The sequence below is a fragment of the Elgaria multicarinata genome, chromosome 6 (genome assembly GCF_023053635.1).
Source record: "Elgaria multicarinata webbii isolate HBS135686 ecotype San Diego chromosome 6, rElgMul1.1.pri, whole genome shotgun sequence".
NCBI lineage: Eukaryota > Metazoa > Chordata > Lepidosauria > Squamata > Anguidae > Elgaria > Elgaria multicarinata.
The window spans coordinates 14,328,580-14,348,316 of NC_086176.1; the positions used below are offsets into that span (position 1 = coordinate 14,328,580).

At 42.8% G+C, this 19,737-nt stretch overlaps 1 protein-coding gene across 2 annotated transcripts; it reads left to right on the forward strand.

Annotated features, from left to right (window-relative positions):
* The first annotated feature begins 6,024 nt into the window (after positions 1–6,024).
* Positions 6,025–19,050, forward strand: ZBTB5 (zinc finger and BTB domain containing 5). 2 transcript variants are annotated; one of them, XM_063129087.1, is made up of 2 exons: positions 6,025–6,171; positions 15,833–19,050. In XM_063129087.1, the coding sequence occupies exon 2, from the start codon at positions 15,837–15,839 to the stop codon at positions 17,862–17,864; it is 2,028 nt and encodes a 675-aa protein (XP_062985157.1). In that variant the 5' UTR covers positions 6,025–6,171; positions 15,833–15,836; the 3' UTR covers positions 17,865–19,050. The 2 variants fall into 2 exon arrangements, with proteins under 2 accessions (XP_062985157.1, XP_062985156.1); XM_063129086.1 differs by lacking the exon at positions 6,025–6,171 and adding an exon at positions 6,521–6,726.
* Positions 19,051–19,737: the final 687 nt, after the last annotated feature.

The window sequence follows — 19,737 nt, forward strand, 5'->3', positions numbered from 1 at the left end:
CTGTGGAAGGAGCTCCCCAGAGAGGTTCGCTTGGCACCTACATTGTTTTCTTTCCGTTGCCAGCTGAAGACCTTTTTATTTTCTCAGTATTTTAACACCTAATTTAACTTAAATTTAAACATTGCTGTTTTAATCTCATATTTTAACGTATATTAATTTTTGCTGTGTGGTTTTATTCTGGTTGTGCTTTTTATATTGTATTTTGTATTTTAAATTTGTTGGTTGTTTTTATGCTCTTCATGGTTTTAATTTTTGTGAACCACCCAGAGAGCTTCGGCTATTGGGCGGTATAAAAATGTAAATAAGCCACAGAAATGTACATTGCCACATAATTGGCCACCATAACATACCTGCACAAATGGACGTTCAAAGAGCTACTGGTGATTAACAAGTACAAAAACATGTCATAGGCATGAGAGAATATAAACAAGGGAAAACGTATAAACGTAGCATTAAATGATAATTCCGGACTGTATACACCGTTTCCACCTTTGTCAGGAATACACGTTTTCAATTTACAAAAGTTAAGAATTCACCATAATGTAGACGTATAGGCTTGATATAATGGCTGAGAGTTCTAACCCCCTGGTAGACTGCTGAAATACAAACAAATAAATGTTAGTAAACATTAAGCTCCACTATAATTCCTATGGGATTTACCCTTTATAAAAGTGATAAACAAACCCTAAGGAAGGAATGAAAATCATTACCTTCCTGAAGAAAAATGTTGGCGTCTATGTCCAAAAGTATATGGAGTAGGAGTAAAAGTAATAAATTCAGAATCACTGCTCATACTTTATATCAGCGTCTGACAAAGCATACAATTCACTAGGATGTAAATACCTGTAATTAACAGCTTCTAGAGATAGCGTAAGTCTAAACTGATGAGAAGGCAAGAAAATGGAGTGGGTAACAAACTCATTATAAAGTGCCACATGGAAGGTAATTCCGCACTTAGGAGATAAGTAGTGACTGTAACTAGTAGGCGGATCCTCCTGAGAGTTTATGAATGACTGATAAGGAAAACAAATAAGCAATCAAATCAGGTAAATGATCTGTGATACAGCAGAATTAGGACTCTAACAAAGTAATACATCCAAGGGAGCCAGGTTAAAGGAACATTGAGAGGTCAAGTTTTTCATTGAGTCCCATAGGAGTAAGAGACTTTATGTGTCCAAAACGCCTCTCTTTTTAACAATACTTTGTTGATGTTCATACGGTGAAAAGGCTTGTTTGTAACGTGCTCCAGAGCAAAAAAGTCAAAAGAATCTGCTGAGTGAGAAAACTATAGAAAATGAGCTATTAAAGGGGCCTCCATGATTTTGTTGCAGATCTTATGCTCTGATACAATCCGGTGGATAACTATAAATATCATCTTAGGTCGTTTACTACTTGTTCCACTGCACATGTTCCAAGGTCTGAGTTTGTGGTTATTGACCGAGAAAGGGATCTTGGTGTTGTCATGGATAGTTAAATGAAAACTTCCACCTAGCAACTGCTATGAAAAAAGAAAATGAAATGTTGGGGATAATTAGGAAAGGAATAAAAATAAAACTGAAAATATTAGAATGCCTTTTACAATCGGTGCAGCTACACTTGGAATACTATGTCTAGTTCTCTTATAGCACCTCAAAAAGGATATCGTAGATCTAGCAAAGGTGCAGAAAAGAGCAACCAAAATGATCAAGGGGCTGGAATGGTTGCAACATTTGTGCTTTTTAGCTTGAGAGAAAAAAAAATGAATGGGGGCGGGAGACATGATACAAGTTTGCATGGTGTCAAGAAAGTGGATAGGGAGAAAAATCTTTCTCGGAAGGCTAAAACCCAGGATCTTTCAATGAAGCGGAGTAGTGTGAGATTTATTTATTTATTTATTTATTTATCATATTTATACCCCGCTCCTCAGCCAAAAAAGGCTCTCGGAGCGGCTTACACTTAGCAAAAAAGACAGTCCCTGCCCTCAGGCTTACAGTCTAATAAAGACATGACACACAAGGAAAAGGAGTTCAGGAGGGAAGAGGTAAAGAGAGAGAGAAATTAAGTGGACTGGAGAAAGGGCTGATGGGATTGTCCTGCTCCCGAAGGAGGGGAGTCCAACTGGAGCAGGCCCCGATGTTTCCTCGGCCTGCTCCTGTCCCGTCGGTCCTTCTTCTTCCCCACAGGACCAAGATGGCAGTTTGCCCTGTGGGGGTGGGGGAAGAGTCCAACAGGAGCAGGCCCCGATGTTTCCTTGGCCTGCTCCTGTCCCCACGGTCTTTCTTCTTCCCCACAGGGCCAAGATGGCAGTTTGCCCTGTGGGGGTGGGGGAAGAGTCCAACAGGAGCAGACACCGATGTTACTTCTGCCTGCTCCTGTCCCCTCGGTCCTTCTTCTTCCCCACAGGACCAAGATGGCAGTTTGCCCTGTGGGGGTGGGGGAAGAGTCCAACAGGAGCAAGCCCCAATGTTTCCTCGGCCTGCTCCTGTCCCTTCGGTCCTTCTTCTTCCCCACAGGGCCAAGATGGCAGTTTGCCCTGGGGGGGGGGGAAGAGTCCAACAGGAGCAGGCCCCAATGTTTCCTCAGCCTGCTTCTGTCCCCTCGGTCTTTTTTCTTCTCCACAGGGCCAAGATGGCAGTTTGCCCTGTGGGGGTGGGGGAAGAGTCCAACAGGAGCAGGCCCCGATGTTTCCTCAGCCTTCTCCTATCCCCTCGGTCTTTCTTCTTCCCCACAGGGCCAAGATGGCAGTTTGCCCTGTGGGGGTGGGGGAAGAGTCCAACAGGAGCAAGCCCCAATGTTTCCTCGGCCTGCTCCTGTCCCCTTGGTCTTTTTTAGATTCATAACAATTAAAAGGAAGTACTGTTAAACTACAGAAACTGATACTGCAAGATCTAGTGATGGCCACCAAAAGAGTTTTAAAAAGGGCTTAGACAAATCCATGAAGGATAAGGTTACCAAAGGGGTATTAGTCATAATGGCTATACAGTATATTTCATCCAGCGTCAGGGTCAGTATGTGTCTCAATACCAGTTGCTGGGGAACACAAGTGGGAGAATGATATTGTACTCTTGTACTTATGGGCTTCCTTTAGGGATTTGGTTGGTCAATGGGAACAGAATGCTGGACTAGATTGGTCTTCACTCTGATAAATCATGGTTCTTCTTATATTCTTACGATTCTGGATTAGGTATTCAGCCTGTTCTGGTCAATTGGAAGCAACAGGATGTCACTTTGAGATTTTTCTTGCATGCAGACAACCAACTGTGTGCTCAACTGATGGCAGTGGCCAAAAGTCTTTTTACCAACTCCATTTTGTATGTGAACTACTCTATTTCTTGGAGAAATCAGCCATGCTCTTGTCATCTCCAGTATAGGTTGCTGTGACGCACTTTTATATGGGGCTGCTGTTGAAGACAGTGCAGAAGCTACAACTGAATGTAGCTGCAAGAGTTTTGACAAGAGCTGTAGTTTGTTGTGTTTTTAGGTTATAAAAAATATCACATAGAATCTGTTCATGGAAACTAGAATACAGAAATACCCTTGGTATGTGGCAAAATATAATTACTATTATAAGACTATAAGGAATCTTGGACCTGGTGCCATGCATAAACCCTCTATGTCGCTATGAAACATTTTACAAGAATCTGTTACAAGAAATAACAAAGCATAGTAAATAGATCTCCAATAGAGATATGCTACTAAAAATAATAGAACCACAGCTGCCCACAGATCACATCTCTGGTGCAAGTCTTAGCTTTACAGATTGAACCATTAGAAAATGCATTTTCTCATTGCATAATGTTCTTGCTGGAAAAAAATATCAATGCATTAAGATTAAATAAATAATTGTAAATTACATTACAATTAGATTTATTACATTTCTATAGCTGAAGCTCTCTGGGCAGTTCACAAATTACATGCAGTGTAATTATAATTATGTTATAATCACTATAAAGACTGATCTCTTCCGGCCGGCCTCTCCAGTGGAATTTTAATGTTTTTAAAATGTTTTTAGGATGTATTTAACAATGTAAATTATGTTTTAATTGAGTATTATGTATTTTATCGTTTATTGTTGTTCCCTGCCTCGATCAAAATGGAGAGGTGGGTAAAAAATAATTTATTATTATTATGTTTACTGCAAAGCAGCAGCACAATCCTATGCATATTTATTCAAAATTAAGTTTCACTGTGTTTAGTAGGGCTTACTGCTAGATTCAGAAGTAAACTCTGTGGACTTTACTTCTGAATAGACAGTTTTAGGATTGGACTGCATGTCTTTATTTATTTATTACATTTTTATACCGACAATAGCCGAAGCTCTCTGGGCGGTTCACAAAAATTAAAATCATAATAAAACAACCAACAGGTTAAAAAGCACAAATACAAAATACAGTATAAAAAGCACAACCAGGATAAAAACCACGCAGCAAAATTGATGTAAGATTAAAATACAGAGTTAGAACAGTAAAATTTAAATTTAAGTTAAAATTAAGTGTTAAAATACTGAGAGAATAAAAAGGTCTTCAGCTGGCAACGAAAAGAGTACAGTGTAGGCGCCAGGCGGACCTCTCTGGGGAGCTCATTCCACAGCTGGGCTCCCACAGCGGTGTCTCACTAAGTTCAGTCAGAATTATGCCATAGTTAAGGGTACATTAAGTTGCTACCTTTGTTATTCAGACTGAAAGACTTCAAAGAACCATTTTCTTTAGAGGACAGATTCACAGAGAATTGTAGACTTCTGGTGTCTGTGAAAAAACTATAGAGATGGACATACAGTACCAGATTCTGAATGAGACATCTCGTCAGAGCGCTACCCATGTAACAGCCCTGCTCCATAATAGCCAATGTGAGAGGATGGCTGTGGTTATACAAGGCTAGGAGAAATGCACTTTGCACATGCTTAGAATCACTCTTCCACATTATTACCTCTCACACTCCTGGAATAAGTTCTGGGGCTGAACTCTGACAAAACCTAGTTCAAATGAAGCCCTGAGGCCTGCACACAATAGAGAATCAATGCAGATCAGAGTCCAACAACCTCAGAGTACAATAGGCTTCAACAGCTACTAGTATATCCAGCACCACCAATCCCAGTTTGATGAGGAATCCCAGGTCCACACTCCTGTCTTCCAGGAAAACTCTGTGTGTCCCATGCGACTGAGACAACTTCGGGGGGCTTCTCCCTGCTTCAGTGAAAGGGCTATTGCCACTACAAAGTAATCCTCTACATCACTCATCAGAAGTAGGAAGTCAATGGGGCTAACTTCCAAGTAAGTGGGTATACAATCGCAGTCTTAACCAGCTTTGTATTGCTTGTCCAATCTAGGACCTCCCTTTTGCATTCTGTACACATTTTGAAGTTTTTGTATGCTTATGGAGCCTGTCAGAGACACCTGACATGTGTATGCACAGGAAGCTGGCAACCTCCCTGCCCGCATTGAAGGCTATGCAGTTTTGAGTAGGGTGACCATATGAAAAGGACAGGGCTCCTGTATCTTTAACAGTTGTATTGAAAAGGGAATTTCAGCAGGTGTCATTTGTATATATGGGGAACCTGGTGAAATGTCCTCTTCATCACAGCAGTTAAAGCTGCAGGAGTCCTGCCCGCTTTTAAATCTGGTCACTCTAGTATAGCCCCTGCAGTTTTAACTGTGGTGATGAAGAGGAAATTTCACCAGGTTCCTCATATATACAAATGACACCTGCTGAAATTACTTTTTCAATACAACCGTTAAAGATACAGGAGCCCAGTCCTCCTTTCCATAGGGTCACCCTAGTTTTGAAGTATCCGTTGACCCACCAGGCTGTTGTTTGACCATCTCCCACCCACTCTCTCCCTATGCTGACCAATAAGGTTTCCCAGGCAGCCGTACTCGTGACCTCATTGGCGGAAGGCCGAACAGGGGCGTTGCTGCGATGGTTGAGCCTCAAGCGGGTTCTGCGAGCAGGGGGGTAGGAGGGCGCCTAGGTGGATGACGTCATTTCCGCCTGGTGTCGGCTGTGGGAAAGCACAGCCCTACAGCCTGGCGAAGGCGGGGACTCTGGCGACCATTAAGCCCGCCCCCTTAAGGAACGGAAGGAAGGACAAACGGACACCGCCAGAGCCGAGAACAACGGGTGCCCCTCCCTCCCGGAGATACGGGGGCTCGGGACGGGAGGGGACCGTCGTCGCTTCCCCCCACCCTCGCTTAGGTGAGGCCGTGAAGCACGAGAGCAGGGGGAGAGCGAGCGTTGGGCGCGCGCTGCGCTGTGATTGGGCAATGACATGCGAGTGTCTGGGGAACGCGCGAGGAAGAGGCGTGGCAGGCGGCGGCGGGCGCGCTGCGCTGTGATTGGCTGCGGGGCTCGCGGTAGGGGTAGCCGAATGTACGACGACGCGTGCTGCGGTTGGATGGCCGGGGCTGCTCTTCTTGGCGAACGCGAGCGCGCGCTCCGCGCTGGAGTTGAGCGAAAGAGCTGCTGCTGCTGCTGCGCGCGCGCGGAGGCCTTCCGAGTGCGCGCAGTCGGCGGGTGGCGGGTGGTCGGCTGGACGGTTTTTTTCCCGGCTTGGTCCGGCCTACACAGCTAGATTGAGAGAGCTGGGAGGGGGCGCGCTCTTAGTGCAGGTGCGCATGCTCCATGGTGGTCCGAGGGGCGGCCTGATTCTGTGACAGGCGTTGACGAGGCTGTCACCGAAGAGAGCGCGCGAGGTTGCTGCCGCCGCCACGCCCCCTCCCTGGGCTCTCGGCGAGGGCGGGGCATGGACTGGTGAGTGGCCTGAGCAGGGGCGCCTCTGGGCCTAGAGGGGTGGGCTGACTTGGCCTGCCTGGTGTAGGCCCGGGCGGGGGAGCTGCAGTTGAGAGGCCAGGCTAGGGGCCCGCGTTGTGTCGCCGGTGGTCTTCTCCGTGAAGGGTCTTCTAGAAAAGCAGCCCCTGAAGCCTTCTCTTCCTCACACACCCTTGTTGAGCAGGGAAGGTCCTTGTGTTTGGACAGGGTTGTCAAAAGAGCATTTAAGTGACTGTCCTGGCGGGCAGCAGTTACTAGGTATAGAAAAGCCACACTTGAGAATTGGCCGTGCAATGGATCCCTCCAGCCCTGGGGGTGGGCAGCTTGTGGCCCTCCACATGCTTTGGCCTACAACTCCCCTCAGCCCCAGCCAGCATAGTCAGTGCTAAGAGATCATGGCAGTTGTGGCCCTCCGGATGTTTTTGGCTGCAAGTTTCCCGTCCTTGCTCTAGATGCTGTTTAGATTCCCCCCCTGGCTCCAACAACTGAGCAGTGAAGTTCCTCCCTTAGTTCTGTCTCCTGGCTTTCACCTGGGCAGGGAGAGAGCAGTAATCTTGAAATGAGGCGTAAATACCTTCTGTGGGTTGGCTGTAAAAGTGGGAGTCATTTGGGAATATAGAAGATGGAGAACAAGAAATACATTCTTCAATATGAACCTGTCCAACCATTGATTTTTACTTGTGCAGCTCCTTAGCATCAAATCTAATCAAGACTGAGAGGACCTTTTCTGTTTTAGCACCAAAACCTGAATACCCTCACAAGGACTGTTCAACTAGCCCTATCACTATTTTATTATTATATTATTATTATATTTATTTGTATCCCGCCTTTTGCCCAATACTGGGCCCCAAGGCGGCCTATTTTACCTTTTGGTGGGCAGTTGAAAGTCTTTCTTTGTGGATTCTTTTGGCTTTACCTCTCAAATGAAAAAGATCAGTTTCCTGATCCCCTCTTTTTTTTTACAACTGTTTTTAAACTTCTTTGTTTGCTTTTAGATTAATTTTTATCATATTTTGTATTGCTTTGTTTTATTATAGTTAGCCTTCTTGGCTGCTGTGGTAGAAAGGCAAGATATAAACAGTAATAGTAAATGTGTATTCATGTCATGAGATGATAGTCTTGAAGTAGTTTTTCTTTTTGTTGTACATGGAACAAGCAAAAACCACCACCAGTCTTGGTTCAAAGAGGTGGAGAGAGTTGACAATCCCAGTTTCAACTTAGCTCCAAGTGTTCTTGAAGCTCCTCCTCCTTTTCTTACTTTTATGGAGCGTGTAACATAGAATGGGAAAACATGCCCCTTTGAGAAAATAGGTGATGTTGTTTTTGAAAAGCACACTCTACTATTGTTCAAAGAGACAGAATTAGTTACGGAACTCCCCACATGCCTATTTCATATGTAGTAAGTGCACGACAAGGCTGCAGAGATTGTTATGTGCAGACTTACACTGATATTGAAGTGGGTAATTAAGTCTGTTTTAATAGTTCTATCATATGAGATATTTCCTTGACAAATGCACTGATCTGTTGTTGTCAAGGTATTCTCTTACTTACAATTATTCAAGAATAATTTATGCAGTGTTGTCTGCTTTCTTTGATCTATTGTCTATACTTGACGGAGATTATTTATGGAAATAATTTGCCACAAGATGTAGTGACTGGAACCAATTTGTTTGGCTTTAAAAGGGGATTAGACAAATTCATAGAGGATGAGGCTATTAATAGCTACTGATCATGATGGCTATATATTACCTCCAGTATCAGAGGCAGTATGCATATGTACAACAGTTCCTCGAGAACACAAATGGGAGGATGCTATTTCACTCATGTCCCACTTGTGGGTTTCCCACAGGCAGCTAGTTGGCCACTGTGAACAGAATGCTGGACTAGATGGACCCTTGGTCTGATCCAACATGGCTCTTCTTATGAAACAGGACAGTAAGACAAGAAACTGCTTTATGCTGAGTTGGACCATCTGTCTATTGAGCTCAGTATCATCTGCACTGATGAGTGACAACTCTTCAGTGTTTCAGATAGGGGTCTTTACCAGTCTTACCTAGACATGCAAGGGATTGGACCTTCTGCATGTAAAATGTGTGCTCTACCACTGAGGGTCTGCCCTTCCCCTTCCTTTGGAAGGAGGAAAAATGGAACATAAGAAGAGCCATGCTAAATCATACCAAAGGCTTATCTAGTCCATCATTTTCCGCTATGGCTCAGGCCTCTTTGAGTGGCTATTACATTTTATTGTATGGTCATAGTCTATTTCCACCCTGCCCCCCCATTTGGGCAATTGGAAACATTTTTGCCTTCACCCCGTAGGGATGATTCTACCTGAACTAGATATTTCCCAGCTTCTTCAGCTTTCCCTCAAGGTTCATTTTAAAAGTTGCTTTGCCTCCTCTTCAGTGTTAAGTGCCAGCGGTCTGGTTCCATTCTGGTTCAAATGGAGCCCATCCCTTTTGTACAGGCTCAGCTTGTTTCAAAATGTTCCCCAGTACTTAAATCTAAAGACCTCCTCCCTACACCATTGTTTCATCTATTCACTGAGACTCTTCAGTTTTGCCTATCTAATTGGCCCTGTGGGAAGAACAGGAAGCATTTCAGAAAAAAAGCTATTTTGAAGGTCCTTTCAACCTCCCACCTAGCAATCTGGGGGCTCATCTACACCAGGCAGGATATTTCACTATGAAAGTTGTATGAAAGCGGTATATAAAAGGCAGGAGCCACACTACTGCTTTATAGCGGTACTGAACTGCACTTACAACTGTTGGGGCCCATGACACATACCTACCATATACTGCTTTCATACCGCTTTCATAGTGTTATATTCTGCTTGTAATAGATGTGTCAGTTGGCCCCAACAGGTGTCAGTGCACTTCAGTGCCACTATAAAGCAGTAGTGTAGAACCTGCAGTGCACTTCAATACTGCTATAAAGCAGTAGTGTGGTTCCTGCCTTTTATATACTGCTTTCATACCACTGTCATAGTGGAATATCCTGCTTGGTGTAGATGAGCCCTAAATTTGGCTTTCAGGACCTCACAACTATAGTTCCCCACATCCTTGGTACCAACATGCACCATGACCACTGACTCCAACCCAGCATTATCTACCAAGCTATTTAGACAACACATGATATCTGCAGTGTTCATACTAGGCAGGCAGTTTACCATATGGTCTACATGCTTGTGACAAACTCAGCTGTCTATGTTTCTAATGAGCAAATCTCCCACTACCTCAATTCTCACTTTCCAGAGGCTTATTCTTGGCATCATAGGATATTGCACATCCTCCAAGGAATGGGTCCCTTCTAAGGATCATTTCTCTCATGACATCCTCCTACCCCCAAACCCCCATTCTCCATGACAGCTAGGACCTGTCACCTAGGAATTGGGACGCCTCTATCAGGTCCCTGAAGTCTCGTCCACAAACCTCTCTTCCTTTGTTAGCTTCTCCAGGCCAGCAGCCTTGGCTTCCAGTGAGCAAACTTGTTCCCTGAGGCCTATGGGCTCATTACAACAGGTATACACCTGTAATGTCTGTCCAGCAGTCATGTGACACTCAGTGCAATAAACTGGATAGTTCCCACACCCCTCCTGGATTTCTACCAGCATGGCTGTTTCTTTTATTGTTCGTATTGGGTGTGTTAACCTGGAAAACCAAGTTCTCTGCTAGCAGAAAACAGGGAAGGGCTCACTGTCCTGGCCACCTCACCTGTTGCAAAATTCACACAGTTGCTTAATTTGCATGTGTGCTTCACTTCTTTTTACCTTGATGCTTTGTCACTGGGGTCCCTTCTTGCATCTGGTGAGCTGGGCTCCCCTGCAAGTCTGTCTACTTTTATATTACTTATTAGCTTCCTCCAACTGCTGATGCAGGCAGCTAGATTCGAAGGCTTCATTTAAAAAAACACCAAGAACAGATAGTGTGTCTCAGAGAGGACTGTAATAAATATTTGGGTCAGATCTTGGAAGTAGTACAGGTACCCTATGAGAGAACCAGACAAATAAAGCACCACACTGAGGGGAAATTCATCTAAAATAATTTAAAGGCAATTTTTCTTATCCAACAGGAACACTAGGAATGTTTTCATGAAAGTCCATTGTGCAGCCACGTCTTTAGTTGTATTTTCGGCGCTCATTAAGGTGGATGGAAAGGCAACTACTTTTATTAGCTAGGAAAATTATATTCTTCAGTCAGATTCTGGAGGTTCTAAGCAAATTGTTTATAAATTAGGTAACACATTGAAATGCACTTCATTAGTGAATTGCAGGGTAGAGTGGGTAAGACCACAATTGACTTTTGGAACTGTTACTTATAGATAACATAGCTGATTTAAGAGCCACTTGTTCAGAAAATCTTAGTCAGTTTTGTAGGCATTTCAGATATTTGAATTATTAACTGAGATGCGCAAAGCATACATACTCTTGGAAATGGTGTCAGAAAGCATTTCCTCTTGAAAGCTAGAAGTGATTAAATGAGACTAGAATGCTTGTATTGCTCAGTAGCTTGATTGTTTCCCGCTAAAGCAGAGGTGTCAGTTGGAAGGCCAAATTCCTTACCCAGAAGATGACTTAGAAGCTACGTCCATAGTTTTTAATCAAAAAGTGATGTTACACCCATGGATCTATTTCACCTTGATTAATCACTAAAATGGTAACAAAAATAATAGTGATATCCAAATCTTTGGCAAGTTACCTGTTAAATGTTTATATTATTTAAGAGAACATATTGACACTATGTAAGTATGAAACCATGCTGTAGCATGCAATAGTAGCCATGAGTGAGTCAGAACCTTTGACTATTAAGGGCAACAGTTTCCTAGTCCTAAAGATGGAATCCTCTTGCCCTCCCCCCCACTCCCAAAAGGACAGGGATAAAGAGGGAAAGGCACTGTAAGCTGGCAACAAAAGAGGAAGCAAACTCGGTGCTCAAAAAAAGAAGAGAAATTTATTGTGCTCAACGCATTTCGGAGACGTCTCCTTCAGGAGCTATAAATCAAACAAATAAATTGAAAGTAAGAATAGTATCTTATAGATAACACCCTCATCCTTTTTATAAAGTTCAAGGGGCTTCTCTTTGTTAGAATTCCACATTGGGTGGGGGGGAACTTTAAAAGTAAACATTTAAAAGAACAAAAAACCTCAAGAACTGGCTAGTGCACACAGACCACACTTGGAACCAAAACAAGAATGCACAACCAACAGTTTTTAATACGTCAAAGCCAAAAGGACATAATCCATGTGACCGCTGCACATAGTGTAAATATACTAAAAAGAAAACATCCTTTGTCAACCCAAGCACCGGAAATCATATTCAAATCACTGATTTTCTAAATTGTAACTCCTCAAAAGTAATTTATGCCAACTCATGCCGCTGTAAGAAGATCTACATTGGCAAGACTTCGAGACCTTTAAAACTTAGAATAAGGGAGCACCTGTGCAACTTAAGATATCATAGGGTGGGAGCTCACAACATAAACCCAATGATTTGAGCTTTTGGGCTATTGAAAAGGTGAATGGGAATGATGAATTATTGAGCAAAAGAGAATTATTTTGGATTATCTTTTTTAAAAGTATGTGGCCAAAGGGGTTTAACGAGGACTTGGACTTCTCTGAGCTAACAGAGAATGCAATGTGTATTCAACAACATTTGATAACATAAATCAAATTCTGACTGAAAGTAACTTTTGTAACCCGCCCAGAGAGCTTCGGCTATGGGGCGGTATATAAATTAAATAAACAGCAGGATCAGTGCCTGAATTTTATTGGGGTGCAGTCTAGTCAAAAACCACCTGGGATATATAAGACACATCTCAGGTTTGCATCTGGAAGGAGAGTTAAATGCTCTGAAAAACAGCGAGTACAAGCACCTTAAGGAAGGGATGAGGGTGTTGTCTATAAGATACTATTCTTACTTTCAATTTATTTGTTTGATTTATAGCTCCTGAAGAAGGAGACATCTCCGAAATGTGTTGAACACAATAAATTTCTTTTCCTTTTTTGTGCACTGGAGTTTGCCTCCTCTTTTGTTGCCTCCCCCCAAAATGTCATCTTGTTAGCCTGACATTTTGCCAAACCTGCTGATGGCACAGGAAACATAAACTGGCATAGCAGTTGTGCTATCCAAAGGTGGTTCTTTGAGATATCTTGTTGGCTATTGTTGGAAATCTGATTATACGTCCAAATGAATAGGGATTTTATATGGAATTTGTTTATGGGCTAAACAAACCAACGTTTAACCCAATAACAAACCATGGGTTAACTGCTGAATTGTCTAGTCCCAAATTCAATACAAACCCTTAATCCCAATCTGCAAAACAGGAACCAGTTAAAGCATTTTGACATGTATATTTCTCTTTAGCATGACCACATGCAAAGGAGGGTAGGACTTCTATCTTTTAATAGTTATATGTAGGGGATGGAACCTTGGTAAGTGCAGCATGTCATGCAATGCTGAAACAGCCAGAGTTATCAAAATATCATCTCCTACACAACTATTAAAGACAAAGGAACTCTGTCCTCCTTACATCAAGTCATCCTTTCTTCCCTCTCTGCTTCTCTCTTTAAAATAGAAACCAGCCAACCTCCAGAAGTTGTGGCCTTGGTCGGATCCAGTCCTGGTCAGGGCATACCATACATACAGGCCTCAACTCACTAACAGGATAAGTGCCTGAGCAAGATAGAATGGGTAGGCTTATAAAGACAGGCCTATGATTCCCCCTTCTCTTGGGATGGAATAATTCCCACTTCCCAGTACTCACTCCTATAAAACTAGTAATATTATAGAGCAGTGAGGCACCTGAGGTATTTTTGAGCTATTTAACACACACAAAATTACTGGTTAAAAACAACAACAGAACTGTTTTTAAAAAGCTAATTGAACGAGATTCAACTGCAGTACTCTATCTTTGGATGGTAGCTTGCTGACCCCTAAAGTTACTGAAATAAGAATTGGTGTTGCAGTTTGTATGCTGGTTAGCACCACTTTATACTATTCATTTCAGCTGCTGCCTTCAATTTTGTATATTGGATGAGCAATGTGTGTCTCTCAGCCTAATTTCTTACAGGTGGGGAGTCCAGAGAAAGAGAGGAAAGAAAAAACAGAGAATAAACAAAGAGTGATGGGGAAGTTCTCCGCTAGCTAGCTATCAGTTCAGATCTCTGGCAAGGAGGGGGGAAATATGGGACAGGGGAACCAATGTGGACAGAGACACAGAAGGAGGGCAAGAGCAATTTGTCCCTCCCTCAGCAGCCTGCTGGGCGAAGGGGTGGCCTCACCCAGCTGCAGCCCACCATCAAATTGCCTCCAAAGGAATGTGCCCCTTGAAAGAAAAAGGTTTCCCACCAAACACAATATGAGATACGAGAAAGAGAAACAAGTACCTGTTGCAATTGCAAAGATTTTGTAGATGCATGCAGCTTTTGCATTGCAGTGAGAAGAGTAAAAACGAAATAAATATTGTCCTAGCCCATTGATCAAAGTGTGTGTTTGTGTGTGTTGGGATGCGTGTGTCTGTTAGGGATTCTTGCATTGAGCATGGAGTTAGACTCAATGGCCTAAATGGCCTCTTCCAACTCTATAATTATGTATAATGTTCTTCTATTACTGTCTATCATCCTGAACATTGAATACAATAAGGCATTGATTCTGTATAAAAGTCCATGATTGTGAAATATAGAATTGTACATATGAAATTGCCTTAAACTATTGGTCTGTTTAGCCCAGTATAGCTTACTGAGACTAGGAGAGGCTCATATAGACTGATGATTTTTTTCTAGTTCTGCCACTTGCTTTAAATGGAGATGTTTGAGACTGGACTACAAACCTTATCCATACAAAGCATGTGCTCTACAACTGAAATATGCTCTCCTCTCCAAAGCTGCTGCTGTGATCTCTTCGTACCCCTCCTTCAAGGGCATCTTTCTATAAAGCATTCAAAAGCATTGTGTCCACCCTTGGACTCCAAACATGCTTTCTGCTTCCCTCTCTCTAGCTGTCAGAGTTTACATGGACCCTATTTCCAAGACTAGTGGCTGTGGCAATTAGATTCAGTGTGCACTGTCATGCATAGGAAACATCTCATTACAGGAATTGACTTCTGGTCCCGCCATTTCCCCTGGAGTAGGAACCCTCCAGGACAGTGAAGAGACAGTCTGGGTGTGCTGTATTTCCAGGTCAGCCAGTTCTACAAACGGCAAGGCTGCACTAAATCATGATCTCTTTTGCTTTAGGATAATCCCAGAACTGATACTTAAAGGTTGATTTAGAAATGGTTATTAATAAGCAGTTACAGAAGTCTAGCCCAAGGGTCAGCTTGTACAGCAAACCCTGCCATTAGTCAGGATTATCCTGTGTCGGGGTTGTAGCCTATGTGACTCAAGCAGCTAGTGGTCCTGTGGCTTTATTATAGACTCAGCTATTGGGTGACATTTTAAGCATGTTGGTAAGGAGATTTTCTTTTGAGAGTGTGTCTGAGACAATAGCTTATTTGTATGTAGAGCTCTGAACGTAGCTCCTCCTTGGTATTCCCTGCAGTTTCTTTCCTCTCTTTTCTTGATTGGACCTATGTGAGGTTTCTTCTATACAAATACATTTTTCTCCACTCCAGATCCTTTTCATTTCAACTCTTAAGGATGCAATCTTATATGCACTTCCCTGGGAGTAAGTTCTTTGAACACAGTGTAGAAACATATATGTAGATGCTTCTGAGTAGATACATGTAGGTTTGTACTGTAAATAAAACTACATACTCCTAGTTGATATCTTGGACTGGCTTTCCTCTTCTATGTCACAGATTAAATCTTCGCTTCTGTTTGCAAATTGAATCCCATTGTGACTCTTATAGGCCTGAGTATGGGTCTGGAACTATTGCATTTGCTCTTCTATAAACTAAAATAGGAAACCATATGTCATTTCCCGTACTCTGTTCAACTTTATCAGTGCAATGGTCATAAAATAAGTTGGGGAGGGGAAGCTTAATAGTGCAATACTTTTTATTAGCAGTGTTTAAGTTTGACACTTGGGGGGGGGGGTAAAAGAAATTTGATCTTTCCTTGTTTTACATCATATTTTCCCTTTCTTTATAGGATCATGGATTTTCCAGGACACTTTGAGCAAATTTTCCAGCAGTTGAATTATCAGCGGCTTCATGGCCAACTCTGTGATTGTGTCATTGTGGTGGGGAATAGACACTTCAAAGCCCATCGTTCAGTCTTGGCAGCATGCAGCACTCACTTCCGAGCTCTTTTCACTGTGGCAGAAGGTGATCAGACCATGAACATGATCCAATTGGACAGCGAGGTCGTAACGGCTGAAGCTTTTGCTGCTCTCATTGATATGATGTACACTTCCACACTCATGCTTGGAGAGAGCAACGTCATGGATGTGTTGCTAGCAGCTTCTCACCTTCATTTGAACTCTGTGGTTAAAGCCTGCAAACACTACCTTACTACAAGGACACTACCAATGTCTCCACCGAGTGATAGAGTTCAAGAGCAGAATGCACGCATGCAACGCTCCTTTATGCTTCAGCAGCTGGGATTAAGTATAGTGAGCTCTGCATTAAATTCCACCCAAGGCGCAGAGGAACAGACAAATTCTATGAGTTCATCCATCAGAAGCAACATAGAGCAACGGAGTGCTTTTCCAATACGACGTCTCCATAAACGTAAGCAGTCTTCTGAAGAAAGGGCCAGACAACGCATTAGACCTACCATAGATGATTCTATCATGTCGGATGTTACTCCAGAGAGTGCGCAGACTGTGGTTCATTCACGAGATGAATTTTTTTCCCCAGACTCACTGAAAATTGTGGACAACTCTAAGTCGGATGGTGTAACTGACAACCAAGAAGATAATACTATTATGTTTGATCAGTCTTTTAGTACCCAAGAAGATGCCCAAGTGCCCAGCCAGTCTGACAACAGTGGGGGAAATATTTCCCAAATGTCGATGGCATCGCAGGCAACTCAAGTTGAAACTAGCTATGATCAGGAAACTGGTTCCCAAAAAAACAACTTTCAGTGTGAGAATCCTGAAGTCGGACTAAGTGAAAAAGAACACATGAGAGTAGTCGTGAAATCTGAGCCTTTGAGTTCCCCAGAGCCGCAGGATGAAGTGAGTGATGTGACTTCTCAAGCAGAGGGGAGTGAGTCTGTGGAAGTGGAAGGGGGAGGAGTAAATGCTGAAAAGATAGAGCTGAGCCCTGAGAGTAGTGACCGTAGCTTTTCTGATCCACAGTCTAGTACCGACAGGGTGGGAGACATCCATATCATGGAAGTAGCAAATAACCTGGAACACAAGTCCACCTTCAGTATTTCAAATTTTCTGAATAAGAGCAGAGGCAGCAGTTTTGGTGCTGGCCAGAATAATGAGGACAACATTCCAAATACAACCAGTGACTGCAGAATGGATGGTGATGCCTCTTATTTAATTAGCCCAGAATCTGGGCCTGCTAATGGTCATTCCTCTGCTACTGTCTCTCACGTAGAGAATCCATTCAATGAGAGCACAGACTCTCATTTTGTTCGGCCTATGCAGGATGTAATGGGTCTTCCTTGTGTACAGACTTCTGGCTACCGGGCAGCAGAGCAGTTTGGGATGGACTTCCCTAGATCTGGCCTAGGGTTGCATTCGTTATCAAGGGCAGTCATGAGCTCGAGAGGGGGTGCCAACAGCTTTCCTGGGTATCGTCGCATAGCTCCCAAAATGCCGGTTGTGACCTCTGTTCGGAGCTCTCAGATTCCAGACAGTGCTCCTAATTCTCAGCTGCTAATGAATGGGGCCACTTCCTCTTTTGAAAACGGGCATTCTTCCCAACCTGGCCCTCCGCAGCTGACCAGAGCCTCTGCTGATGTCCTTTCAAAATGTAAGAAGGCCTTATCTGAACATAACGTCCTGGTAGTAGAAGGTGCTCGCAAGTATGCCTGCAAAATCTGCTGTAAGACTTTCCTGACCTTAACAGACTGCAAGAAGCACATCCGTGTGCATACGGGGGAGAAGCCGTATGCCTGTTTAAAGTGCGGCAAGAGGTTCAGTCAGTCAAGCCATTTGTACAAACATTCCAAAACTACTTGCCTACGCTGGCAGAGCAGCAATCTACCCAGCACTTTGCTTTAACTCTTCCCCTCTGTCCCGTAATGCCAATAGATTTTACCAATGCATGGAACGCAAGAGGTGAACACTTACGGTGTGATTGTGCCACACACGCAAAAAAAAAAAGGCTTAGTTCTTTTTAATACCTGTACCATACCTACCTCACAGGGGGTGTTGTGAGGCTTAAACGACTTTTAAAAAGCGCTTTGAAATTCTCCTGCTCTGTCACAGAAGCAGTACTAAGGCTGCAATCTATGGCACACTTAGGAGTAAGCCCCATTGAATCTGGGATTTACTTCCAAGTAAACATGCTTAGGATTGGGCTGCATGTATTCTAATATGGGTACAATCTGTAGTATCGCTAGTTCTTTGTGAGTAGGAGAAGGGCTGTAAGAAAACTAATTATGTAGCTAACACATAATTAACTAGCACGTTTCAAGAATGAAAAGCTCAAGTGCAAACTTTTTAATGAATTTTTTTAAAAAAATGATGTGAAAGCATTTATCTGTAAAATAGGTTGCTACATGGAGTGTGTGAACAACATAACTAAGAGCTCTTTATTGTGAAAGACTACATATCCTGAAGATGAAACCAACTTTGCACCTCGAAGTGCTTTTGAAGTGTGTTATAGAGTAACATAGTTTTAGGGGTTCTGAATGTACTTTTGGGTGTTTTACAGTAACATACACTGTGTAATGAAGGTGCTTACCTTGAGTCCAATGCAAGTAACTTTTAGACTGTCTGATATGTGTATGTGTGTATATACTTTTGAATACAGCAAAGTCTCCTAGGTGTTTCATAGTTTTCTTTTTGTAAAACCTTGTACTGAAAAGTGAAGTGTGTTTGTGTGTTATGCTTGGTAGTGTTTCTAATCAATTTGTATTTGATGTGTTAAAACTCAACCTTACGTCTTAAATGATTTGTCTACTGTTGTTATTTCAAAAGTCATTGTATGTCTTTTACAGTTGAAGATAACCTTTTTAGTCATTGCTGTTCAGTCTCATCTGAAGTTATTGTACAGACATTATTTTGAGATTATTATTTTTGTTTTAATGTGCATTTTCATATTTCTAGGTATTAATGTATTAAAGTGTAGGAATAGATTTTTGTATGCTGGTTTAGACATGATTTTCTAAAAGTGTGTGTCCCCACATGGGAAGTACCTGTTCAGTAAATATCTGTCTGTAATCTTACTAATTCAGATAAATCAAATTGGTTTCCTTAAAAGCTCCCCCTCTGCAGTATCCCTGGTACTTAATGCTGTTTGTAGGTTACAGTCTCTGAGAACGTTAGGAGTGCCTGCACTTGCTCATGTTATGTTCTTGCTTTCAGTTTGAGCATCACTAAGACTAGAAAAGACATATCCATACTGTGTCATGTACTAAGGCTGGCATCCCAATGCAGTATCCTCACAGCTAGGCTCTTCTCAGCTCCCCCCAACCTGATGCAAGCAGGAGTGCTCAGCTCTTTTCATCCTGTCTTGAGGGTTCTAAAATGACTTCTGCCTGCTCAGGAAAGGGTGGATGGCAAAAGAGAGGGAAAGTGGAGTGGCGGTGGGGGATTTAAGAGAAAGAGGGGGAGTACATAGCAGGACCCAAAAAAAAGGTACCAGGGTGAAGGTGGCACAGAGAAGAACGGTTGTGTACGTACACAGACACACAGGTATGTCTGTGGAAAAATAAATCATGCAAATGCAAGAGGATTCTACTGAATCAAAGTTTTAGCCAGACACTTGAAAGCAAGGAGGCGCACCCCACACTTCAAAATTCCAAAAGTGCTCATGGCCTCAAAAAAATGTTGGGAGACCCCTGCTTAGGATTTCGTAGAGAAGCCTTTGGTAGTAATTGACTGAGCTAATGTGTCGTGTAATGTTCCTCAGCATTCCTGCTGCTTATGC